This window comes from Salvelinus sp. IW2-2015, unplaced genomic scaffold (assembly GCF_002910315.2).
Source record: "Salvelinus sp. IW2-2015 unplaced genomic scaffold, ASM291031v2 Un_scaffold16339, whole genome shotgun sequence".
NCBI classification, from domain to species: domain Eukaryota; kingdom Metazoa; phylum Chordata; class Actinopteri; order Salmoniformes; family Salmonidae; genus Salvelinus; species Salvelinus sp. IW2-2015.
Genome location: NW_019957542.1, coordinates 47,108 through 70,877, shown reverse-complemented (window position 1 = coordinate 70,877; position 23,770 = coordinate 47,108). Strand labels below are relative to the sequence as shown.

At 44.6% G+C, this 23,770-nt stretch overlaps 1 protein-coding gene across 1 annotated transcript in view; it reads left to right on the top strand.

Moving 5' to 3' along the window:
• The window catches only part of traf4a (tnf receptor-associated factor 4a), a 48,994-nt gene that overhangs the window by 19,913 nt on the left and 5,311 nt on the right, over positions 1-23,770 (top strand). Inside the window, exons 2-4 of the mRNA XM_024146274.2 lie at positions 17,436-17,487; positions 20,914-21,018; positions 21,263-21,424. Of these exons, the coding sequence (XP_024002042.1) occupies positions 17,436-17,487; positions 20,914-21,018; positions 21,263-21,424 (319 nt within the window). The remainder of the gene's footprint in view (positions 1-17,435; positions 17,488-20,913; positions 21,019-21,262; positions 21,425-23,770) is intronic.

The following is a 23,770-nucleotide window of genomic DNA, read 5'->3' as shown; positions in this document are numbered from 1 at the left end:
CACACAGTGAATGTTTTAAAAGCAATGAGTGGTGATGAGAGGTTCGTATACTAAAATAAGTCTTACCAGTGCCGTCTTTAGCCAACGCTAGCATACTGCTACATTTGCATGTCTCTGTGCAGGCTTGAGAGCAGATGCAGGCAAATCAGAAGATATGTAGTCCATAAGACATTATTGGTAGCAGGGAGGGATTATGTGTCCAGCCCACCTGCTGTCCCTGGGACAGTGTGCTGGGGAGAAGCAGCATGGAGTTGGTGAGGTAATCCGCCTTTAGCCATCAGCTTCCTGGATTAGCACAATGCTAATGTGGGCCTGCCACCGTGCGATCCTGTTGGCAGGCCATTGTTGTTCTCCCTAATTTGTGTCAGTTTTTGTGATCGCCTAAACTTTTCCATTGACCGGTGTGACGAAAGAAGTTGACGCATGATTAGAGGGCCAGGACACTTCAGATCGGGTTTTCTGCTTGCCTCTGTATGGTCTCTTTCTGCAGAACCTCATTACATTTACATTTTAGTCATTGTAGTTGTGGTAAGTACATTTTTCCTCAATAAAGAATTTATCAGCCAAGTCCGTGCTAGTAGGAAAAGACAATAAAAAAAAGTGCAATAAAGTAAACATTTGTTTATGACTCCTTTCTCTGTGTGAGGAGTAGGAACAAGTCACTGTGTTATGTGTGCATTATTTCAGTGATGGACGAAGCACTGATTTCAACTCCACCATGGAGCAGAGGGCTTGGCTGTCCAGGCATTCAAAGGGGCTCTGCCTGCCCGGCTCGCCTTATGCCTCAGTGAGAACAGAATAATGGAAGGAGTGTGCTCAACCAACAGAATGACTAAATGACTGTAAAATGTGCTCTGTGATGTCAGGGAGCAGGTAAATCACAGTGAACTGGGCTGGAGGGTCGATGAACCGTCACTGGTCACTAGTGGCACTGACTGTAGTGTAGAGCCTTGGACTAAGAACACTTCAAGGATGCCTAATTTAGAAACTAAACCGCTAAGTGGCTTGTGATAGATATATTACTTGTAGTTGGACAGCTGCCAGTAATACTTTATGGAGAGAACGTTTTTTCTTTTCTTGGGAGTAACAGATATCAGTGGGGTTTTAAAACTCTTCACAAGCACTCAGGGTGAGGATTACTCTTTGGGGATACATGCTGATGGAGGAAACAAACTAGCCATGGGCATATTCATCACTCTCAGTTCTGTGTCCCTGGTATATTATCACTGGGCATGGTTTATAGCTATGGACTCGAGGCTTTATCGAGATTGTATTTCACCAAACACTCCCCATGTCTAGAGCTGTTATGGTGACCGTATTACCGCCACACCGGTGGTCACGAGTCCTGACAGCAGTCAAATTCGATGTGACCGTTTAGTCGTGGTAATTAGGCTTCTCCAAGCTCTGATGCTGCTGATGGTCATTAGTAGCCTACCAAACTTGCTAACTGCCTGGTACTCAGCACTCTATTGTCCCTCTAATCACTCTGACATCAATGTAAATGTAATCGAAAATCTAATCAAACACTTAATGAGAGCCCATGAGCTCATGTTGCGCAACATTTCTATAGTCTATGCAATTGTGTGAGAAAACAGAGTGAAGGCCTCTATTAAAAAGAGGAGGATCCCATCAGTTTTCTATAGGCCAGGCCTACTATATTTATTTCTCAACTTTCCTAATATTATGCACATTGCTTCTCTTTACAATAGGAGTATAGCCTACGTGGCTGGCATGAAAATGAACCAAGTTTGGGGGAGATAATTTTCAAATTGTGAATGAGAGAAGTGTGTACAGCCTGTGCAAAAAAACAAAGCAGAGCTCATGCCTTTCAAGCAACTTTTTTCAAATCATCATTAGAGTCGCATCATGCAGCCTTACAATATAGCCCAACGTTTGTATCACAACTAAAGTTACATAACTTTAAATTAAGCATATAGGAGTACGTATTTCTTTGTTAACCGCTCAACACAGAATAGCATGTGCGCACTCCCTCAAATCGTTTGGAGAAAATATCCTTTCTATTTTATTCAGCTTTGTTCAATTGTATTCTTCATACTATAAAATAATACCATGGAATGCTAAGCAAATCTTGTCTGCTAAATGAACTAGTGTAGCCCACAGCCATATGGCATAGCCAGATCAGGACCTAACATAAGGACAACTCAGAGTATGCTATTCTGTTCTTCTGAAATAGACTACATTTTCTTCATATCATGTTTCTTAAGACATGTCTAAAATAAATAATGGATTTATTGTAATGGTGTAGGCTATATTACATGGATTTATTAGACTTTTTAAAATGTCGTTCCAAAGGTCTACATCAGTGGCTTGTAGGCTAGCCAGGAGATGCTAAATGTGTTTATGTTAAAGAACGGTCAACTACTGTGAGACTGGCAGTTATTTGCTTGACAATCGGCTGACGAAATTACAGTACATGACTGCCACAGCCCTACTCATGTCTAGAGGATGATAGACATTCTACTCACAGTACTCTGACTGTGTTCTTTGGTGGTGGGATGCCTTCTGGGTGAAACCTCTAGTCTACTGTATGATATGTGTCTGCTGATTATGTCATACTTCAGTTTGGTCGTAAGTATCAAGGCAACTTTTGTGGTAAGTAGTGAAAAAGTGCCATTTTAATCTCTGGCAGTCTTACAGCGTTTTGCCTTTGTTAGAATGTGCAGAGGATTTACTTACGCTCTCTCAGGGATGCTATAGTCTTTATCCCTAAAGTAGGCTGTCCCATGAGGTCTCAAACAGATTTCATTTCCCAATGAGGAACCATCTCACCTCTGCATTAAGGAGCTTATACCTCCAGCAGTGTCTTAACTAATCACAGACAGTGCTTTAAGAAGCAGGGATGGAATAGTACTCTTCTGTTTCTCTCATCCCTCAGGATTAACACCAAACCTGCACTCTTCTCCTCTGCCGGATATCCTGCCGGTGAATACCTGAGATTAGTGAGGTGTTTGTAAGAGGAGTCTGAATACCTCCTGTGAGTTTGAGAAGGGGGCAGGATGTCACCTTTATGTCTCAGATTTACTGTGTTGATGTATGCTTTACTTTCTGGCTCCAGTAGCTCACTCAGGTTGGGCCCTGGTCAAAAGTAGTGCACTACATAAGAAATAGTATGCCAATTGTGACACATCCTCAGTGTTTGAGGAGTGATGGCAGGACAGTCTCTTAGTCCTATGCTATGTGTTTCTAATAAGACAAAGTGCCTCTTTTAATAAGCCAATCAGTGCTTGGGCTAGTCATAAGCCAGTCTCTGAGCCCCTCTGCCCAGCGTTGGTTGGCATTCTTCAGGATTACTGTGGCGGCACCACAGCCCTTCAAAGGCAGCAGACGTCACTCGTTGCGGATCACCCCCACAGCAGACATCTGCCCCCTGAAAGCAAAGCTAGAATTAGATCTGCCATCTGTCATTAAAACGTCAGGAAATGCATGTGTGAGGAAATGAATTTACTGTGTGTGTGTGTATGCTAATTTGAGTCCAATATGTGTAAACTGAAGATTAAGCTTCTGCTTTGTTTTATAGTGCCCCAGTTTACCAGAGTTGTGTGGGTGTGAGTAGTAAAGAGAGTAGAAGCAGACAGTACTGATCAGAGTGGGGTGTTTCACACCTCTAATACCTTGACAGGAGCTCTTAGCACTTCTTCAGAGGCTAGTGGCTCCTTCTCACATGTGTGCCATGTCAAACCCAGAACCTTCATTGGCCCCTGGTGGTAGCCAAGCCCTGTGAGAAGCCCAATCAACCCCACTCCACTAAATCAAATCAAATGTATTTATATAGCCCTTCGTACATCAGCTGATATCTCAAAGTGCTGTACAGAAACCCAGCCTAAAACCCCAAACAGCAAGCAATGCAGGTGTAGAAGCACAGTGGCTAGGGAGCACCTTGGCTGCATCTCAAATGGCACCCTATTCCCTATATAGGGCCCATAGGGCTCTGGTCAAATGTAGTGCACTATATTGGGAATAGGGTGCCATTTGGGATGCTGCTCAAACTTAAGATCAAAGACAACCTTCTCCTTTTTATGCCCTCATCAAGTCCCCATTCTTAGATGGGTTGTCATGGGTTCAACTGAAGTGCTCAGAGCAGTGATACTGCTGGTCCTGCATGGTGGTGTGTGTACAGTGTGTGTCTCTAAGGGGTTTCTTGGCTGTGTATACTTTGTCTATGCTGTGAGTGTGTTGAGTATGAGGGCGGCTGCAGTCATGCGTGGTGTGCAGCCAGAGCCCAGCTAGCTCCCAGTAGGATTGATGGGACCGCTCTCCATCTCAACCCCCACCCTGGACCCATATCAGCAGGAGTTAGTGAAATTGAATTGATTCACTTGTACCTCCTGCATGCAGGCAGCATATAAAAAATGTGGGTGGAAAAATGATCTGACAATGCATTCAGGGCTCCAAAGTGTGACCAATTTGGCCGCATATCTGACAAAATATTTTGCTGTGCAACCAGGAGTTTTATTTTGGGAGCACTTTGCAACTATAAGAAACATCTCCCAGATAATAATTGTTGTAATGATAAGGCTTCGCTGTAGCGTTGTTTCAGAGTGCCCTAGAGAAACAAGTGAGTGCAGATTCGTTAGCATCATGGTTGCACCATTACTACAGCGAAAGCGACTTGCTTCTAACCCAACCAGGTCAAAAGATCTGACCCACTGGCGTAACATTTTTATCTTTCTATAGCGCAGGGTTTCCCAAACTCGGTTCTGGGGCCCACTCTGGGTGCATGTTTTGTTTTTTGCCCTAGCACTACACTGTCACGCCCTGACCATAGATTGCTTTGTATGTTTCTATGTTTTGTTTGGTCAGGGTGTGATGTGGGTGGGCATTCTATGTTGTATGTCTAGATTGTCTTATTTCTATGTGTTTGGCCTAGTATGGTTCCCAATCAGAGGCAGGTGTCAGTCGTTGTCTCTGATTGGGAGCCATATTTAGGTAGCCTGTTTTTTCTTTGTTTTGTGGGTGGTTGTTTCCTGTATCCTGTGTTAGTGTTTTCACCATACGGGACTGTTTCCGTTTGTTTGTACTTTTGTTATTTTCGTTCAGTGTTCGTTTTGATTTATTAAATATATCATTATGGACACTTACCACGCTGCGCATTGGTCCTCCGATCCTTCCTACTACTCCTCGTCAGACGAAGAGGACGAAACCCGTTACATACACAGCTGATTCAGATGAGTTGGTTTTGGGGGGAGGGGGCCAGGACCGAGTTTGGGAAACCCTGCTATAGTGGATCGCAAGGATATATCATAAACCATGTTGTGGGCCGTTCTAGAACTACTTGCGTGTTATTAACCATTCGTTAATACTTTGTTCAGTCACTTTGTTCAGCCATTAACATCAACAGGGCTGTAGTGGAGCGGGTCAAGAGTTTCACATTCCTTGGTGTCCATATCACCAACGAACTATCATGGTCCAAACACACCAAGACAGTTGTGAAGAGGGCACGACAAAACCTATTCCCCTCAGGAGACTGAAAAGATTTGGCATGGGTCTCCAGATCCTCAAAATGTTCTACAGCTGCACCATCGAGAGCATCCTGACCGGTTGCATCACCGCCTGGTATTGCAACTGCAGTATCTGACCGTAAGGCGCTATAGTGGGTAGTGCGTACGGCCCAGTACATCACTGGGGCCAAGCTTCCTGCCATCTAGGACCTATATAATAGGCAGTGTCAGAGGAAAGCCCATAAAAGTGTCAGAGACTCCAATCACCCAAGTCATAGACTGTTTTCTCTGCTACTGCACGGAGCGCCAAGTCTAGGACCAAAAGGCTCCTTAACAGCTTCTACCCCCAAGCCATAAGACTGCTGAACAATTAATCAAATGGCCACTTGACTATTTACATTGACCCCCCCTACCCATTTGTTTTGTACACTGCTGCTACTTTTTAAAAACTTTATTTGTTTGGTAAATATTTTATTAACTCTTCTTGAACTGCACTGTTGGTTAAGGACTTGTAAGTAAGCATTTCATGGTAAGGTCTACACTTGTTGTATTCGGCGCATGTGACAAATAAAGTTTGATTTGACTTTGTTACCTCATTGGCTGGCTAACAACCAGATAAATTTACCAGTATATCAAAACATTTGGGGGAACAGAAAGAAAGGAAAAGGGATAGCTTCTTCAGGAGATCAATAGAGAGAAATAGTAATGGCATCTTTTTTCTTTTTCTGTAATAAGCAGTAATGGGCAGTCACTACCATCATGGGACTTGTATAATTTTTTTAATTCTGTGTTAACGTGATTCTTTAAAAAATTATTAAACCAACCTCAAAAAGCAGTAACCAGCACTACGAGATGGCTATGCATATATTTATGGCATACGGCTAGTAGCATAGCATCTCTCTTCATTGAATACAGGTGGTTAACGTCAACAACCCTCATTGAATATTCAAAAAAGGATTACAATAATGAGATGTATCCACCAATCCAAAAAAAGGATAGGTGGGAGCTAGACAGCCGCTTTGTGGACAACTCCCATTGTTACGACGGAGAGACATGTATCTTGTCAGTATGTCCATGATCTTTGATCATAGCAATAAATTATTGACAGTTCTCTTTCATCTCATCATCACCAAACTGACGTTTTTAAAGTGACGGTGTACAATTTTCAATTTAATGCATCTCGATGGGAAAATAGTGCTTTTACACAATGTAGAAATCTAATATATCAACATTTTAGCTTTTATAATAAACTAGTGTGTTTGCAGTGTTACCTATTAGTTTCTAGAGCACAACATGCTTCAACAGTTGCTTGAATTCATACAGGTCCGATATAGGCTGTACCTAAATCAATTAAAAATATATTATTTTCTGGTGCTCCTAAATTTCATGTATGCACAAGTGCTACCAGTGAAAAATGTTAATTTAGAGCCCTGGAACGCATTACATTTGCTAAATTATTTATCCTATTTGAGTACCATCCAAGTACATGTAGGCTAAACAGTACAGTTAAATCCAGCCTTGTATGCAGTCTATCCCATTGGAGAGGATTCATTACAAACCCAATGAAGCACTTAACTCTGCCAGCTGAGCTATAGATCACCAGTGAAGGTTTGCCAGTTCAAGCGAGTTCAAGAAAACCATACAATTACTGAGTTGACAGTATTTTCATCCGATTGACTATTACAAAAGTACAAAGTCGACAAGAAAGGGTTTCATATCACTGTGTTGTGCTGGGTTGGCAGTTGGGTTGGCAGTTTGCAGGCTACATGAAGATTCTGAGGCCCTGGTTCCCCTGATGAAGACTCCATGTCCATAGCACAGTAACATTGATGGAAGGAGACGGCAACAGGGATTGTGAGGGAGTGTAAGCTCCGTCTCCCCTCCTCTCACACACTTAAACATGGATTATGGCGTCTCAGAGACTTGAGCCCAATTTGCAGATGGCTGCATCCCTCCAACCCTCTCGCCCCCCCCCCTCCCCTCCCCTCCCCTCCGTTCACCCTCTCCTCTGTGCTCTGGCAGGTGCCTGGACCCTTTGGGGGGTCAGTGTTTTCTGTTGCGCCAGAACACACACTTGCATCAGAGCTGTGCCACTATGAGTGACAGTGTAGGCTAACGGTGTAGAGCAGACGCTCCTGGTTTCCAACCGATCAACCACCTCAGATCCCCATCAGAACAGTGTGCAGAACCTATTCCATGATGTATTCTCAGGGAACTCCCTGTGGCTCAGAACATACGTCTGATATCATAAAAGTCAGAGAACTATCCGTCTGTTCCTTTTCTTACAAGGATGTCAGCGAACATAACTTTGCCCTTTTTTGTTGTCAGGTTTTGACGTGCTAGCTTGTTCCCCTAAGCTCTACTCGGGGGGGGGGGGGGGGGGGGGGGGGGGGGGAAGAGTTGCTGCCATGCATGCAATTCGTAGCAGCATTCAAAAGCTTGATTATGATGCAATTCTAAAACCCTTGGAAAATATACGTTAACGCATTATTACCCTTCAACAACTGCCTGCGTTAGTGCTGCTAAACAAAGATGGCATTTGAAAACAAATTGATATTTTGCTAACCTTTGAATGTGGTAGGAATGTGTGAATTAGCTCACAGATGGCTTGTGCTCACAAATGCCAGCTCACTTGGAGAACTGCAAAGAAAAATTTATATTGTTAAGTAAGCGGCGCAAACTAGTGCCGTCACTTGCATCTAAAGAACTTCCATCTTTGTAAATTTTTCTAGAGAGCTGTCCCATGATCAATACCTGCGTCTGTAATGGCACCATTTCCCCTATATAGTGGTCTACTTTTGCCCAGGACCCATAGGGCTCTACATGTGAATAGGGTGCCATTTGGGACGCAGCCAGGCTCACCCCATCCCTTTTTGTCCCTGGGAGGAGAAGGAACTTCCTCCACTTTCTCTGTGCATGAATGGCATCACCGAGACACACGGTGGTAGTGCACTATATAGGGAATAGGGTGTTATTTCGGATGCACCCAGTGACTCTTTATGGTTCACCTGACCCCCACCTGAGTTATGGGAAGCTCTCATTAAACACAAAATTGCATCCTTACCAATACTGTTTATGAATCAAAAAGTATTGTCTTCCTGAGACACATCCTCCTTGTGTGGAATAAGGAACTGATATGATGGCCTTGGTATAGGCCTACAGTCGTGGCCAACAATATTGTCACCCTTGCACTTTTTTCAAGTAACTACGTTGAAATTAAGTATTTGGTCTCCACAATTCTTTAATATTACAGAACCTTTGTTTTTTATTCAGAACTTAACATATCCATTAAAAATAGCCTAGACTTAATAATTGGTAGCACAGCCTTTGGTCAAAATAACTGCAATTTAAGCGCTTCCTATAGTCATCAATGAGCTTCCTGCACCTTTTTAGTGGCAGTTTGGCCCAGTCCTCTTGTGCAAACTGTTCCAGTTCTCCCAGATTTGAAGGGTGCCTTCTCCCAACTGCTGTTTTCAGATCTCTCCAGAAGTTTTAATGGGATTTAGATCTGGACTCATTGCTGGCCACTTCAAAACAGTCCAGCGTTTTGTCTTGAAACATTCCTGGGTGCTTTTTGAAGTGTATTTTGGGTCATTGTCCTGCTTGAAGACCCATGACCTTTGAAGGAGACCCAGGTTTCTGACATTGGGTCTGACATTGCACTCCAAAATGCCTTGTTATTCTCCTGATTTCACGATACCATGCACCCGTTCAAGGCACCCAGTGCCAGAGGCAGCAAAGCAACCCCAAAACGTCACAGAACCTCTTCCATGTTTGACTGTAGGGAAGGTGCTCTTTTTGTTGAAGGCTTCATTTTTTTCTGTAAACATAGAGATGGTGAGGGGCCTCCCGGGACGCAGTGCTAACTGCATCGCAGTGCTAGCTGTGCCACCAGAGATTCTGGGTTCGAGCCCAGGCTCTGCCGCAGCCGGCCGCGACCGGGAGGCTCATGGGGCGACACACAATTGGCCCAGCATCGTCCGGGGTTAGGGAGGGTTTGGCCGGCAGGGATATCCTTGTCTCATCGCGCACTAGCAACTCCTGTGGCGGACCGGGCACAGTGCACGCTGACCAGGTCACTAGGTGTACGGTGTTTCCTCCGACACATTGGTGCGGCTGGCTTCCGGGTTGGATGTGTGTTGTGTCAAGAAGCAGTCCGGCTTGGTTGGGTTGTGTTTCGGAGGACGCATGGCTCTCGACCTTCGGCTCTCCCGAGTCCGTATGGGAGTTGCAGCGATGAGACAAGACAGTAACTACTACTAATTGGATACCACGAAATTGGGGAGAAAAAGGGGTAAAATAATGGTGTGCTTTACCAAAAAGCTAAAATTTGGTCTCATCTCCACAGAACATTCCCCAATAAGGATTTTGGCATGTTCAGGTGTGTTTTGCCAAATTGCAGTTGGGCGTTCTTATGTCTCTCTCTCAGCAGTGGGGTCCTCCTGGGGGTTATATGATAGGAGTATCATATAACCCCCTTTCATTGAGTTGGCGACAGATGGTGCTTGTTGAAACTGTCATACCTTGTGTCTGAAGGTCAGCTTGAATCTGTGTGGCAGTTGATCGAGGTGCTTTCTCCACCATTCAGATAATCCTTTGCTGCAATCTTCCATCAACTTTTCTCTTGCAGTCACGTCCAGGGAGGTAGGCTACAGTGGGCTTTGGCCTTAAACTTCTTGATAACATTACGTACTGTGAAAACATGACTATCAAAGTCTCTGGAGATGGACTTGTATCCTTGAGATTGATTGTCCATGCTTGGCCACAATCTTGTGTCTGACCTCTTCAGATAATTCTCTGGTTTTCTTTCTTTTCTCCATGCTCATTGCGGTACACACAGTGACACAAAACAGGAGAAGGAGTCCTTTTCTCTGATCAAACTGGTTAAATTTGTGATTTTTTTATATCGCAGGCACCTGCAACTCACTACAGGTGAGTTCAATTCCAAAGTAAAGGAGAAACACCTGCTTGAAATCAAATGATTTTTAACTACTTATAGAAGGTGCCAATAATATTGTCCAGGCCATTTTAGAAATTGTGTATTATTTGAAAAAAGTGCACGGGTGCCAATATTTTTGGCCACAAGTGTATATTTTGTGTTGATCACGAAGCTCGTCTCTTGGATGGGGATGCTCACTGTCTGAATGCTATGTCTGTCTGTAGGCTATATAAACACAGTAGTTTCCCCCATGGGTTTCTTCTACCTTAGTCAATATCTTTCATCCTAGTGAGGAGAGTGGTTGTGTCCCAAATTGCACCTTATTCTCTTTATACTACACAGGGCCCATAGAGCTCTGTGCACTATAAAGGGAATAGGGTGCCATTTGGGAAAGGGTGCCATTTGGAACATATCCAGTATGTTGAAGGGAGAGCAGGAAGAGAGAGAGAGCCTTGGAAACGCTGTCAGACAACCACCCACACACTTGTCCTTGTAGTATGAGGCCTAGTTGGCTTTCCTCCACTTGCATCATTTGTGCTATTGTGGCTGAGAACAACAGTAGAAATACTCATGAAAATGTCTTAAGAGTGTCTGTAGTAGAGTAGATACAGAATACATACTGTCTGGATCAAGGCTTGAACAAACTGGATCTTGAGGAACTAGGCCTAATACCTATGAGGCTGAATCAACTCTTGTTGATGTCCGTGACCTTCAGATAGACAGACATGGTCAGTTCACAGTAAGCTGTCACTGACTGGACTTGGACAATTCCAACACCAATGATGTGAGTCAGATATGATTTTACAAATGACATTTGCTGTACAAGCATGTCCTCTATGCATCAGTCAATCAAACCCCGATTTTAAAAAGGCAAAACAAAACAAGATGTGCAGTACCAGCCAAAAGTTTGGACACAGCTACTCATTCCAGGGTTTTTCTTTATTTTTACTATTGTCTACATTATAGAATAATAGTGAAGACATCAAAACTATGAAATAACACATATGGAATCATGTAGTAACCCAAAAAGTGTTAAACATAGAGAAAGTGGAGGTAGTTCCTTCTCCTCCCAGGGACAAAGAAGAAGTCTGAGGTGAGCCTCGCTGCTTCCCAAATGGAACCCTATTCCGATATAGAGCCCTATGAATCCTGGTCAAAAGTAGTGCACTATGTAGGGAATAGGGGCTGCATATTTGGGCTGCTGCCCCTGCCTTTGTCCAGGCTGTAAACTGAGTCCGCATTCAGCGGGAGCAGGGAATGCTAATGCGGAGCTTCATGAAATGGGTTTCCATGGCCGAGCAGCCGCACACAAGCCTAAAATCACCATGCGCAATGCCAAGCGTCGGCTGGAGTGGTGTAAAGCTTGCCGCCATTGGACTCTGGAGCAGTGGAAACGTGTTCTCTGGAGTGATGAATCACGCTTCACCATCTGGCAGTCCAACGGACTAATCTGGGTTTGGCAGATGCCAGGAGAAAGCTACCTTCCCCAATGCATAGAGCCAACTGTAAAGTTTGATGGAGGAGGAATAATGGTCTGGAGCTGTTTTTCATGGTTCGGCTGGGCCCCTTAGTTCCAGTGAAGGGAAATCTTAACGCTACAGCATACAAGGACTTTCTAGACGATTCTGTGCTTCCAACTTTGTGGCAACAGTTTGGGGAAGGCCCTTCCCTGTTTCAGTATGACAATGCCCCCGTGCACAAAGCAAGGTCCACACAGAAATGGTTTGTTGAGATCGGTGTGGAAGAACTTGACTGGCCTGCACAGAGCCCTGACCTCAACTCCCTCGAACACCTTTGGGACTAATTGGAATGCAGACTGCGAGCCTGGCCTAAACGCCCAACATCAGTGGCCGACCTCACTAATGCTCTTGTGGCTGAATTGAAGCAAGTCCCCACAGAAATGTTCCAACATCTAGTTGAAAGCCTTCCCAGAAGAGTGGATTCTGTTACATCAGCAAAGGGGGGGACCAACTCCATATTAATGCCCATGATTTTGGAATGAGATGTTCGATGAGCAGGTGTCCACATACCTTTGGTCATGTAGTGTATTTAGTCAAATGTGATGAAGGCTCTTTATCTTTTGAAGGAGAGCTGTGATTTAGAGTCCTTTCATTAGCTCCAACTTCTACTAAGATCAGCAAGAAATCTCCCAATCTGTTGTTGGTTACTACTAGGCATCGTATAAACAACAGAAAATGTTGTTTAATTCCATTTAATTCAACTGGAACGGGTTTACATTTTCTCCCTTTCAGCATTGCATAGGATAGGTTTATTGTGCATATATTATATTGTGCAAGCCAGAATGGCCCTTAGGGTCGTGTTTCTGTGGACAGGAGGCAGTTTGATGTACAAGTACAACTCCTGGACGGGAGGCTAGTCTGTCAACGGGCTTGTAAAGGGCAGTTATAATGACAGCCTCATTACTGTTGGAAACAAGAGGCTGATAATTTGATGTGAGTTATAACACACACACACACATTCATAAACACACACATTCATATACACACACATTCATATACACACAAAAAACTATTGGATTTAGGGGATTAAGGGAACTCCTGCTGAGATGAAACAAGATTCCTGTTTTCTCCCAACATTCTGGTAGCAGAAGCATGGAATTGGGATCAGCTGGGAGACTGACAGCCAGGAAGCCTGAATAAAAGCAACTGATGGCATTTAAGATCTTGTTTGTGTAGAAGAGTTAATCCACTTCTTTACTTCAAAATAAAATGATTTTGCATGAGGATGAACATAAAACCTCAGGGTAAGCTTCCAGAGAAGACAAGCAAGCCAGGCCTGATACATCTACTTGCCAGACAACCCAGTCAAGTGTCTTGATAAGATCTCTGAGTTTGAAAATACCTCCTCTGAGTCCCAAATGACCTATGGGCCTTGGTCAAAAGTAGTGCACTATTTAAGGAATTGGGTACTAGTTGGGACGCAGACAACCTCTCACAGCAATAGTAGAACTCTCTTTTGGACGTTAACAGGTCACAGACGTCCTACTCTCCAGAACTCTCATAAACTCCTCTGAGAGTTGTTTGTTTAGCTCTCCACAGCCATGCCCTTTACAATTGTAAACCTGGTTAGGGTCTGGTGTGTCCCTGGCAGTCAGGGAGATCAGGAGCCATCTCCTATTTCTCTGTGTGTGGTGGCTGTACTGTACTGGCCCTAGACAGCCTGTCTGCAGTCTACTGCAGGCCAACCAAACCTGGGGGATTTGTCTTGTTCTTCTCGGCGGCCGTCTGCCTGTCACGAGGCATATGGAGGGTGACGGTACAGTGTTGTGATTGCTGTCCTCATCGTTATCACTGGGCTCAATGGATGGATGTTTAATCTGCTCTCCGGGCCTACAAGAGTATTTGAGGGCAAGAGAGAGGGTGCAATTAGGGGCTGGGGAGTGGGGGATGGGTCAGGGGGGTACAGGGAAATAATAGGGTCATGCTGGGGGGGACTTTCACCCATGGAGGGGAAATGCCCCTAATTAGAACTGGGGAGAAGGCTGTTGTCTGACCAGATAAGTGGGTGATTTTGAACATGTAATTAGGTGTGGGGCATACTCATCCAGCCTTCTGCTGTTTTGGTCCGCGGGACTGCTGGATCGGATTGTGGCCTCCCTGCACTGCAGCACAACAGCTGTGGAGCCTAGGCTACTCTCACGCTATTAGAGACAGGGAAAGGATGGGAACCCATTGACATTTTAATGTGGTGATTATATTAAACACGCTATGTGGTTACTGAGCAGTTCTGTCTGCAGTGCTTTCCCAACATGAGTGATTGGTTAGTTTGTAGTATATCAGCCGCTCACCCTGTGTAATCATTGACTTTGCTTGTGAGAGCTGTGTTCAAGTCAGGCACTGTTATCTCTGACCTGTGTATCGTAGTAGGCACATACTTTTCTCCTGTGAAACTGTAGCCTAGTTGGAGTGAAACTGTTGGTATCAGTAATGCCGTTGGTTTGTGAGTCAAGTGGACAGGGTGCAAGGTCCCTGCGGGTGATCAGGCTGTACTGTATGTATGCAAAGTAATTTTCCCTTTTTTCAGTGTTACAATAACAATATTGTTGATCCTCTCACAGCCACACAGTGCTGAGTGATTGGAGGTGGGCATTGAAGTAGTCAAGGGCATTGAACAGTCATTAGTGCAACCTTACTCTCCACTGTAAGAAGGTCTTCAAGTAGTCAAGAGAAGGGGAAGACTTGTATAGAAGCTATTATTAATCCAATGCCCCTTCCTCTCTGCTAATGTGCTGTCACAAAGCGGCAGTGAGCTCCACAAACAAGCGGGCTGTAGAGTCGGGTAGCATTATGAACAGCGGGCCAAGCAGATGAATGTGTGGCTGCAGGACTTTCTCTGCAAAGCAGGGAGGGAATAATCCTGACAGGCTGTGACTACGCTTTTTTCGACTGTCTGCCTCTCTGTGTCAGGCAGAGCAGAGGAGCAGCCTGGGTGGGTCCTTTACCTGTAAACCCTGCTTTCCTGCGCTGCTTACATCTCCCCTGTCTAGTCCAGCAAGGAGCCCCTTTCTGTCTGTTCCTATTTCCTTTCTCTTTATGGGGGAAGAGTCACTACACAGCCCCACGTACCAAATGGCCCCCTATTACCTATACAGTGCACTACTTTTGTGGGCCCTGGTAAAAAAATAGTGCACTATATAGGGAGTAGGGTGTTGTTTGGGATGTAACCCACAGCTCTGCGTCATGCAGTCCGGCCCTGTGGCTCTAAAACGCATCATCAACATCAAATAGATGAAGCTCTAATGATGGAGATTAGTAAATGATTTCACAGTACATATGAGATGTTCTGCTGACTGGGCTCTTTCACCTGGTGATCGACAGATTTATTTTTTTACAGACGCATTGTTGTTTATTAATTGCTCTCCAGCTCCCTGCTGACAGAGTGACCCTAATGGACTGGAATTACTGCCGTCTCGTAATGCATTAACCTCCCCCTCCCTCACCTCTCTCTCCCCCCCCCCCCYCCCCCTSTCMTCCCTCTSGTCTGTTGTTCTGCATGCAGCTGATTCCACAGCAGCTGGAGAGGCAGGCCAGGCAGCCCAGCCGGGGCAAAGTGCAGGATGATCACTGATCATGTGTTCCACCACCACATGGCCCTGGGTCTCTGGTCCACTCCCTGGGGGCCTCAGGCTCTGTCAATTGACATTGAGGCCAACTAGATTCCAGGGTGTAACAAGGGCCACGGGGACCCTGGTCAATAGGGATGTTGTATGTATCCCAAATGGCAACTTATATCCTACATAGTGCAAAAGTAGTGCACTATATAGGAGAGAGTGCAATTTGGGAGGCACCCATTGTAGGACCCTGGGAGCAGAGACCACTGCCCTCCCTGCCCCCTTCGGGCTCTTTGTTTTCCCATTAATCTATTAATGTACTTTAGAGAATGGAGAGGTCAGGAGAAGTCTGTTCATTAAAGATTTTGTCTGTTGTTTACCTCGTACATGGTGGTAGTAGGACAGATGGAGCTTCAGGGCCTTGTGGCTTCAACCCAAAACGCTGAGGTTATTTTAGTCCCCCTCATGGGCAATGAAAAGGTATGCAAAGCAAAGGAGCATTTCACTATGAGTGTTACAGTACCTCTATCAATTGTTGCAAAATTCCTGTCTGGCTGCGGCCTATGACAATTACATTACGATCCTATGTATGTGCACTGGGCCACGAGGAAAGGAAAGTACATCCTCATCTCATGTCACTGACTGACTGACTGACTGACTGACTGACTGACTGACTGACCCTCTTGATCCCCCTGATCCATGTCCCAGCCACCCCTATGGCTCAGCAGGGGGCTGCAGCCCACCACTACACTACAGACACGACTCTTTAAGGAGTGCACACATCGCACCCAATGTGGATTTCCCGTTCGTCTACCATTCATTTAGCGCGCTGTTGACGTCTGACTGCTGACATTTTCACGAGATTGTACATGGAAAATCAGTTTGCACTCGGTTCCCCTGTACTCTCGGCAGGCAAAATCTCAGGGGATCTGCCACTGGTGGCCCTTTAAAGTTGCTCTTTGTGTCACTTATTGACTCGCTTTGCTGTAAATCAAATAAAATGTTATTGGTCACGTACACATATTTAGCAGATGTTATTGCGGGTGTAGCGAAATGCTTGTAAGAAATAACAAAAAAAAAAAATAAATACTGCAAAGTTGCTCTGTCAGCGCCTTGTTTGTAGATCTACTGCATAGTACATCTATGGGCTCACACGGTGATCCCCCCCCCCCCCCCCACTGCCTGCCTACACTACTGACGTCAACTGTATTATTTACTAGAGTGAATATTTCATGGTGGCATCAGGACTGGGGACGTGCTGCGTTGTTACCAGAGGGCCACCGCCACCCATCTCATGGCAGGCCACCCATCTCTTCCTGCCCTTGGTAAAAGGCAGCTAAATCAGGGCAGGCAGTGAGTGTTTCATTTTTGGCGCTGCCTGTGTGATAAAACCAGATCTCAGATCTTAATTTGGGTTTTATTGCCGCTGGAGAAAATCGAGAAGGGAGGGAGGGTACAAAGTTACCGGCCTCCTGCTCTTTATAGGAAGCAGGAAGCCTCTTCACACACGCTCAGATTGTCATCCCCCTGCCTTTAAAAAGAGGGGTAAAAATGAACACCTTTGACATGACAGCGAGAGAGAACGGGAGGGGTAGGGGTGGGGGCGAGCGAGAGAAGCCCTTAATGTATTATAGATAGACAGATCAGGCTGCAACGTCTTCTCTTTTCCTCTCCAGTAATACAACTGTGAATTTGTGGAAATAAATCCCTGGAGGGAGGGAACATGAAAGGGCAACTTCATAAAAGTTAGTGGCTCAGAGAAACTAAGCTGGCTTTATTGTACAGTGCAGTGTGGTTGGGATGGGTGTGTGTGTGAGAGCAGAGAATGGGTGTGGGGGTGCTTTTTGAAGGCAACTGGAGGGGAGGCAAGGGCACTGTGTGTGGACATCTTAGGACAGTGGTACCCTATCATAAAAATGGATTGTCAATGATTATTAACGTGTCCTTTCCTTCTTATGTCTTACAGTGAGGGGGTCTTCAAGTGCCCAGAGGACCAGCTGCCCCTGGACTATGCCAAGGTACGGTTAAAACTAACTTATCCACTTTCTCACATGTCCCCGACAGTCCCACCCATTCAAGTTTGAATACGATCTGTGTGCCAGTTAACCAATACTTAAGCCTACAACCATAGTTAAGCCTACAAACACGCCCCAATCAACAGAATTCACCCTCACTTTCTGATGTGCTCCTTCTTACAAAATCATGTCTCTGGGCTACCCAGTAACTTCCCCATACCACACACTTATTATGAATGTAAATCTGTGTGTTGTACCACGTCCTGGTCAGGCTGAGATGAGGCCTTATTTTAACTGTGAATCTGAAGTGGTGTGACCCAAATGGCACTTTTGACCAAAAGTAGTGAACTATTTAGGGAATAGGGTGCCATTTGGGAAACCGCAAGGACACATGAGTCACCATGTCCCTTACCCCAGACCCATAGACCAACAGACAGAGGGCTCAGGCAGCTAGCTTGCCATCCTCGTATAGGCCCACTAATTGTGCTAACGAAGGACCACAGGCTACTCATTCCCCTTGGAATGTCAGGGTTGATGGCGGTCCGTTTCTCAATGCACAAAACAGTTCACTCTCGCACACTACTGTCAACATGGAAGTTTTACAGTTTTATACAGTACCCATGAAAAACAAATGAGCAGACATGATTACACAACCGGAGAGCGGCTGGGGAGTGGTAAAAGCACTCTCCAGCCTAGCAGCCAAGTCAAAGGTTGTGTTATATTTTTAAGTATTGCATTGCTGGAGAAAAGCAGGGTATTGCGTTAATCTTACCGAAAAGAGAGGCAAAATCACAAAAACAGTAACTCTCCTAAAACTCTTCATCCCGGTCCAGAGAAAGAATACCACATCTAAATCTCTTTAATTAAACTTTTGGCTTCTTACTCCGTCTTTTATTTTAAGCATTTAATCAGATTGTACAGGGGGTGTATGGTGGCAGTCTCTATTCGTAATGAAAGAATGACTCTCCCACAAACTTGATTTTCCCACTGTGCCAGAGTGTGCAGCAAAAGGATAAGGACTTAATTCTGCTCTGTGCATGAGAGGACCCCAAGCTTAACGCTTAACGCTAATTCATCATCTCAGTTACTGTACAGTCTCACTGGCTAGTTTTCCCATGAATTAATGAATTGCCCATACAGTAGGCCCATCGTGCTCTATACTAGAACATTAGCATGCTAAAGTGTGTTAGGAGTTCAGAGGCAGTAATCCAGTGAGGTGGTGAGGTCAGTGGAGTAGCGCTGCTTATGCCGAGCTGCGACCGCTAGCGAAGCTCTTAAGGAGACTGTAGACACGACAGAGAAGCAGTACACGGGTCCCCACTGGGAGGACGTGCTCATTGCACACCTGTCAGACACTGGTAATTACTGATACCTTCACAGCCTCCCAGTCACCTGTAAAATACACCCTGCTGGTGACTAGGGTTGCGTCCCAAATGGCACCCTATTCCCTATATCGTACACTTCTATTGACCAGAACCCTGTGAGCCCTGGCCAAAAGTAGTGCAGTATATAGGGAATAGGGTGCCGTTTGGGACACAGTCCAGCTCCCTGGGTACAGCTCATTACACTTTGTCCCTGTCCTTGCCCTCCCCTGAACACAACTAAATTCTAATAATGCTCTCATTTCACCCAGGCAGTGCAACATGTCATTAAAATATGGCCCTGTTGTCAAAGAGAGGAAGCAGAACGTCAGTAATGTAAAGGGATGGGTTCTGCTGTGAGACTGCAGCTGACTGTCTATTCCAAAACACAGACAGACAGACAGACAGCTTTAGTTACATGATCCTCCAGGGACTATGTTATTAAAAGGTCTTTATTGCAGTCCCCCGCAGACTCCCAGGCTGGAACAATAAGGGTGTGTTAAGGTTTACTTTAGAGGATTTGGTTTCTTTGTCATCTTGGCTCAGCACATGTGATTTCCAGTAGGAAATAGTATTGCGGTTATCTGCTTCAATCACTCACCATGCATTATTATGCTGCGCACATGCTGCAGTACATTGTAAGAGACAGTGCTGTTCTGTAGCACAATACAATACTTGCTTTATTGGTCCATTTGCACAGATAACCTATTCTTTATTTGTTGCTGTCATAGTACCCAACCTGACACACAACACACACATCACAGACCGGGAGCAACACACACATTCTCTGCCATAGTGCTGAGCTCTTTTCAAATGGAAAGATTCTTCTCTACTTTATATTTTGGTGACTTGAAGGCAGTTTTCATTACAGCATGGTGAATGTGATATATAATTCATCCTCACTAGTTAAACTACTGTAGCACACAGCTTTTATTTGCGATGACATAACAGTTCATGTAAGTTAATGGACCAGTACATTTTGCCAAGTCAGGAGAGTGAAAAGTTTTACCTCAGATCTACTTTTGGCCCTAATGTATTATTCACTGGACCCTTTTTAGTTCCACTGCACATTTACCTTTTACAATTCAGACTTTTACAGTTCTAATAGGGTGACGAGAACATAAACATTTACAGAGTACTTATTTATGTCTAAAAAAAACATTTAGGCTATGGTAAAACCATAGTATCTCAATGTTTTGATTCATAGCCTATAGAGAAAGAGACCGCTTCTCGTATGAAGGCGTGTGACTACAGTTGAGCTGTTATTTGTTTTAGGGACAGCTTTGACATTTTGAGGAAGTTCCTTTTCTCCTCGTGTGACAGAGGCAGCCAGGGCAACATATGGACGGAGATTCATGCAGTGCTGCCTCACAAGGGTTGTCACGGAGAGCATTTGTGTGTTCTAAATCTGTAAATCCAGAGGATACTGTTCTTTAGGGAGCAGGTTTGGCTTGATTGGATAGAGAAGGACCTCATCCTTCTTGATCAGTGACTATGGGGTGTTCTCTCCCTCCTTCCTCACTTTAATTCTCTCTGATGTTTTCTACATTTCATGAACTATAATTCCATAAACATTGCGGTATGTGTTCTTGTGTTCACAGAAGTTCAATTGTTATTCCTAATTTTGGGACTGATTCATTCGTCCTTCGTGTCCAGGACTAGTACTTTTAACTTCCTCTTCTGCTGTTTTGCTGCTGGTCGCTCAGACCCTCTTTGTCAAGGCTTCGTTGTATTATTAATACACTTAGTTAGGCATCAACATGATAATCATTCCTAACTGCTGGAAACACCCTTTGTCTTACTCAGTCACACACTATATTAGTTTGAGTGTTGCCCTGGGTGCGGCCACTATTTCCCCACACCATCCAGGGTTTATACTGCAGTTATCCCAGTGTGACCCGACGCCTGTGTTTTGCAGTCAGTATTAAGGAGATAGCTTCCTGTACAGGCAGTGTACTTGTACGTCAACCTGCCTCATGCTACAGAAACAGGAGATAGGCTGGACAAGGTATATCTATACCTGTGAGCCAGTGCTGATCATGTCCTCATGGTTGTGTCATGGCTACAGATCTTCCCTGACCCAGAGCTGGAGCAGCAGATCCTGGCTCTGCCCATCCGCTGCATCCACAGTGAGGAAGGCTGTCGCTGGACCGGACAGATGAAGCAGCTCCAGGTCAGTAGCTGCCTGCCTGGCTTTCTTATCTTTTTTTACCTCCCTCTCTCTCACTCATCCTCTCCCTCTCTCATCCTGTCTAAGATACCTTTTTTATGACCATAGCCCTGTGTCTCGTGCCTCCAGTGTGTTGGGTTATCTGCTAGCGGAGGCCTGGCTAAATGCTAAATGCAGGCTGAGAGAGCGTGTCGGTGTCTTGCTGCTGACACATTCCTCTCTCCCCCCCTCCCTCCGTCTCCATCAGGGTCACTTCTCCACCTGCGCCTTCAATGTGATCCCCTGCCCCAACCGCTGCTCCATCAAGCTGACGCGCCGTGACCTGCCCGACCACCTGCAGCACGACTGCCCCAAGCGCAAGGTCAAGTGCGAGTTCTGCGGGAGCGAGTTCACCGGGGAGGCCTATGAGGTAAACAACAACAAGCAGAGACCTACAAGCACTAGCAAGTAAACAACCTGGTTAAGGCCACATTTTTCCTTGAGTGAATAGTAGTCTTTGTAGTGTCTACTCCAGGAAGCCAAGTATGTAAATTATGCTAGCTTTTGATGGTGGCAGTGTATTTAGAAATATCACGTTTGTTGGCGTGAGGGGAGAGACGTAGAACTGTGCACCTTTCATACTGTGTATTTTTCTCTCCGTCCAGAGAAGTGGTGCCTCATGGTTAAAGTTAGCCTCTTTCCCTCTCACTAACACCTCTGTTACTGTTTACAGGCTGCCCCTCCTCTGTTTATACAGGCCCAATGTGGCCTTTCCAACATAACAGAATCATTAATATGGCTCCAGCTTTTTATAGGAAAGTAATTTGTTCATTTTTCAGTGGCAGTGGGATCATAAAATTGGCCCTTGAATGTTTTGGTACACCTAATGGAGAGCTCTTCTTTGACTACACCCATTCAGCATCGTTCACACCTTCTTAAGCCTTACACGGAACCCAAACCGTCTGCGCGCGTGCACCATCGTGCATAAATTCCTTTTGTCCCCCTACACCAAACGCGATCACGACACGCAGGTTAAAATATCAAAACAAACTCTGAACCAATTACATTAATTTGGGGACAGGTCAAAAAGCATTAAACATTTATGGCAATTTAGCTAGTTAGCTTGCACTTGCTAGCTAATTTGTCCTATTTAGCTTTCTTGCGGTTGCTAGCTAATTTGTCCTGGTATATAAACATTAAGTTGTTATTTTACCTGAAATGCACAAGGTCCTCTACTCCAACAATTAATCCACACATAAAACGCCCAACCGAATTGTTTCTAGTCATCTCTTCTCCTTCTAGGCTTTTTCATCTTTGAACTTACAGTGGGGAGAACAAGTATTTGATACACTGCCGATTTTGCAGGTTTTCCTACTTACAAAGCATGTAGAGGTCTGTAATTTTTATCATAGGTACACTTCAACTGTGAGAGGCGGAATCTAAAACAAAAATCCAGAAAATCGCATTGTATGATTTTTAAGTAATTCATTTGCATTTTATTGCATGACATATGTATTTGATACATCAGAAAAGCAGAACTTAATATTAGGTACAGAAACCTTTGTTTGCAATTACAGAGATCATACGTTTCCTGTAGTTCTTGACCAGGTTTGCACACACTTCAGCAGGGATTTTGGCCCACTCCTCCATACAGACCTTCTCCAGATCCTTCAGGTTTCGGGGCTGTCGTTGGGCAATACGGACTTTCAGCTCCCTCCAAAGATTTTCTATTGGGTTCAGGTCTGTAGACTGGCTAGGCCACTCCAGGACCTTGAGATGCTTCTTACGGAGCCACTCCTTAGTTGCCTTAATTACTTAAAAATCATACAATGTGATTGTCTGGATTTTTGTTTTAGATTCCGTCTCTCACAGTTGAAGTGTACCTATGATAAAAAATTACAGACCTCTACATGCTTTGTAAGTAGGAAAACCTGCAAAACCGGCAGTGTATCAAATAATTGTTCTCCCCACTGTATATGGTGATTGGCATCTAAAATTTCATAGTATTACCACGACGACCGGCAACACAGTTCGTCTTTCAGTCACCCACGTGGGTATAACCAATGAGGAGATGGCACGTGAGTACCTGCTTCTATAAACCAATGAGGAGATGGAAGAGGCAGGACTTGCAGCGCGATCTGGGTCAGAAAAATAAATTACTTATATTTTAGCCCTTGCCAACGCAGGCGCTCGTTGACGCGCGCAATAATTGAATAACATAGATTTCTACATTTATTTTGCAACGCGAGCGGTGTAGTCAGGGTATTAGCCCCAACCGTTAAGGATTCACATAATCCCAACCAATACTACTAGTGATGCAAACTGATTGTCATAGCTAGCCAGCATGCATGAATCTGCAGGTAGCTAAAGTTAACTAGCTAACATTAGGCTATAACTAGCAATGATAATGGCTTTCTGAGATACAAATAATTTTACTACACAGATCATACACGTAACGTTAAATAGTGAGCCAGCCAGCTAACTAGCTAACAGTATGCTATAACTTGCAACGAAAATTACTTTCTGACAAAATTAGAAAACAAAAAATAGCTAAAAATGTTGCTCGATTCTTACCAGTATACAGCTGTCTGTGTTCTCTTTTCGACTTCCTTTGCATTTGCAATCATACTGTACTCTGCTTCTACTGGGCATTCCACTGATTTCAAAACTTTGTCAACTTCTTCCGTGACAACAACACTGATCGCTATTTCTTCCCCATTACTTTCATCAGAAGACTCTATAATGGCTGGTTCAATTTAAAGGTTTTTACCTAAAT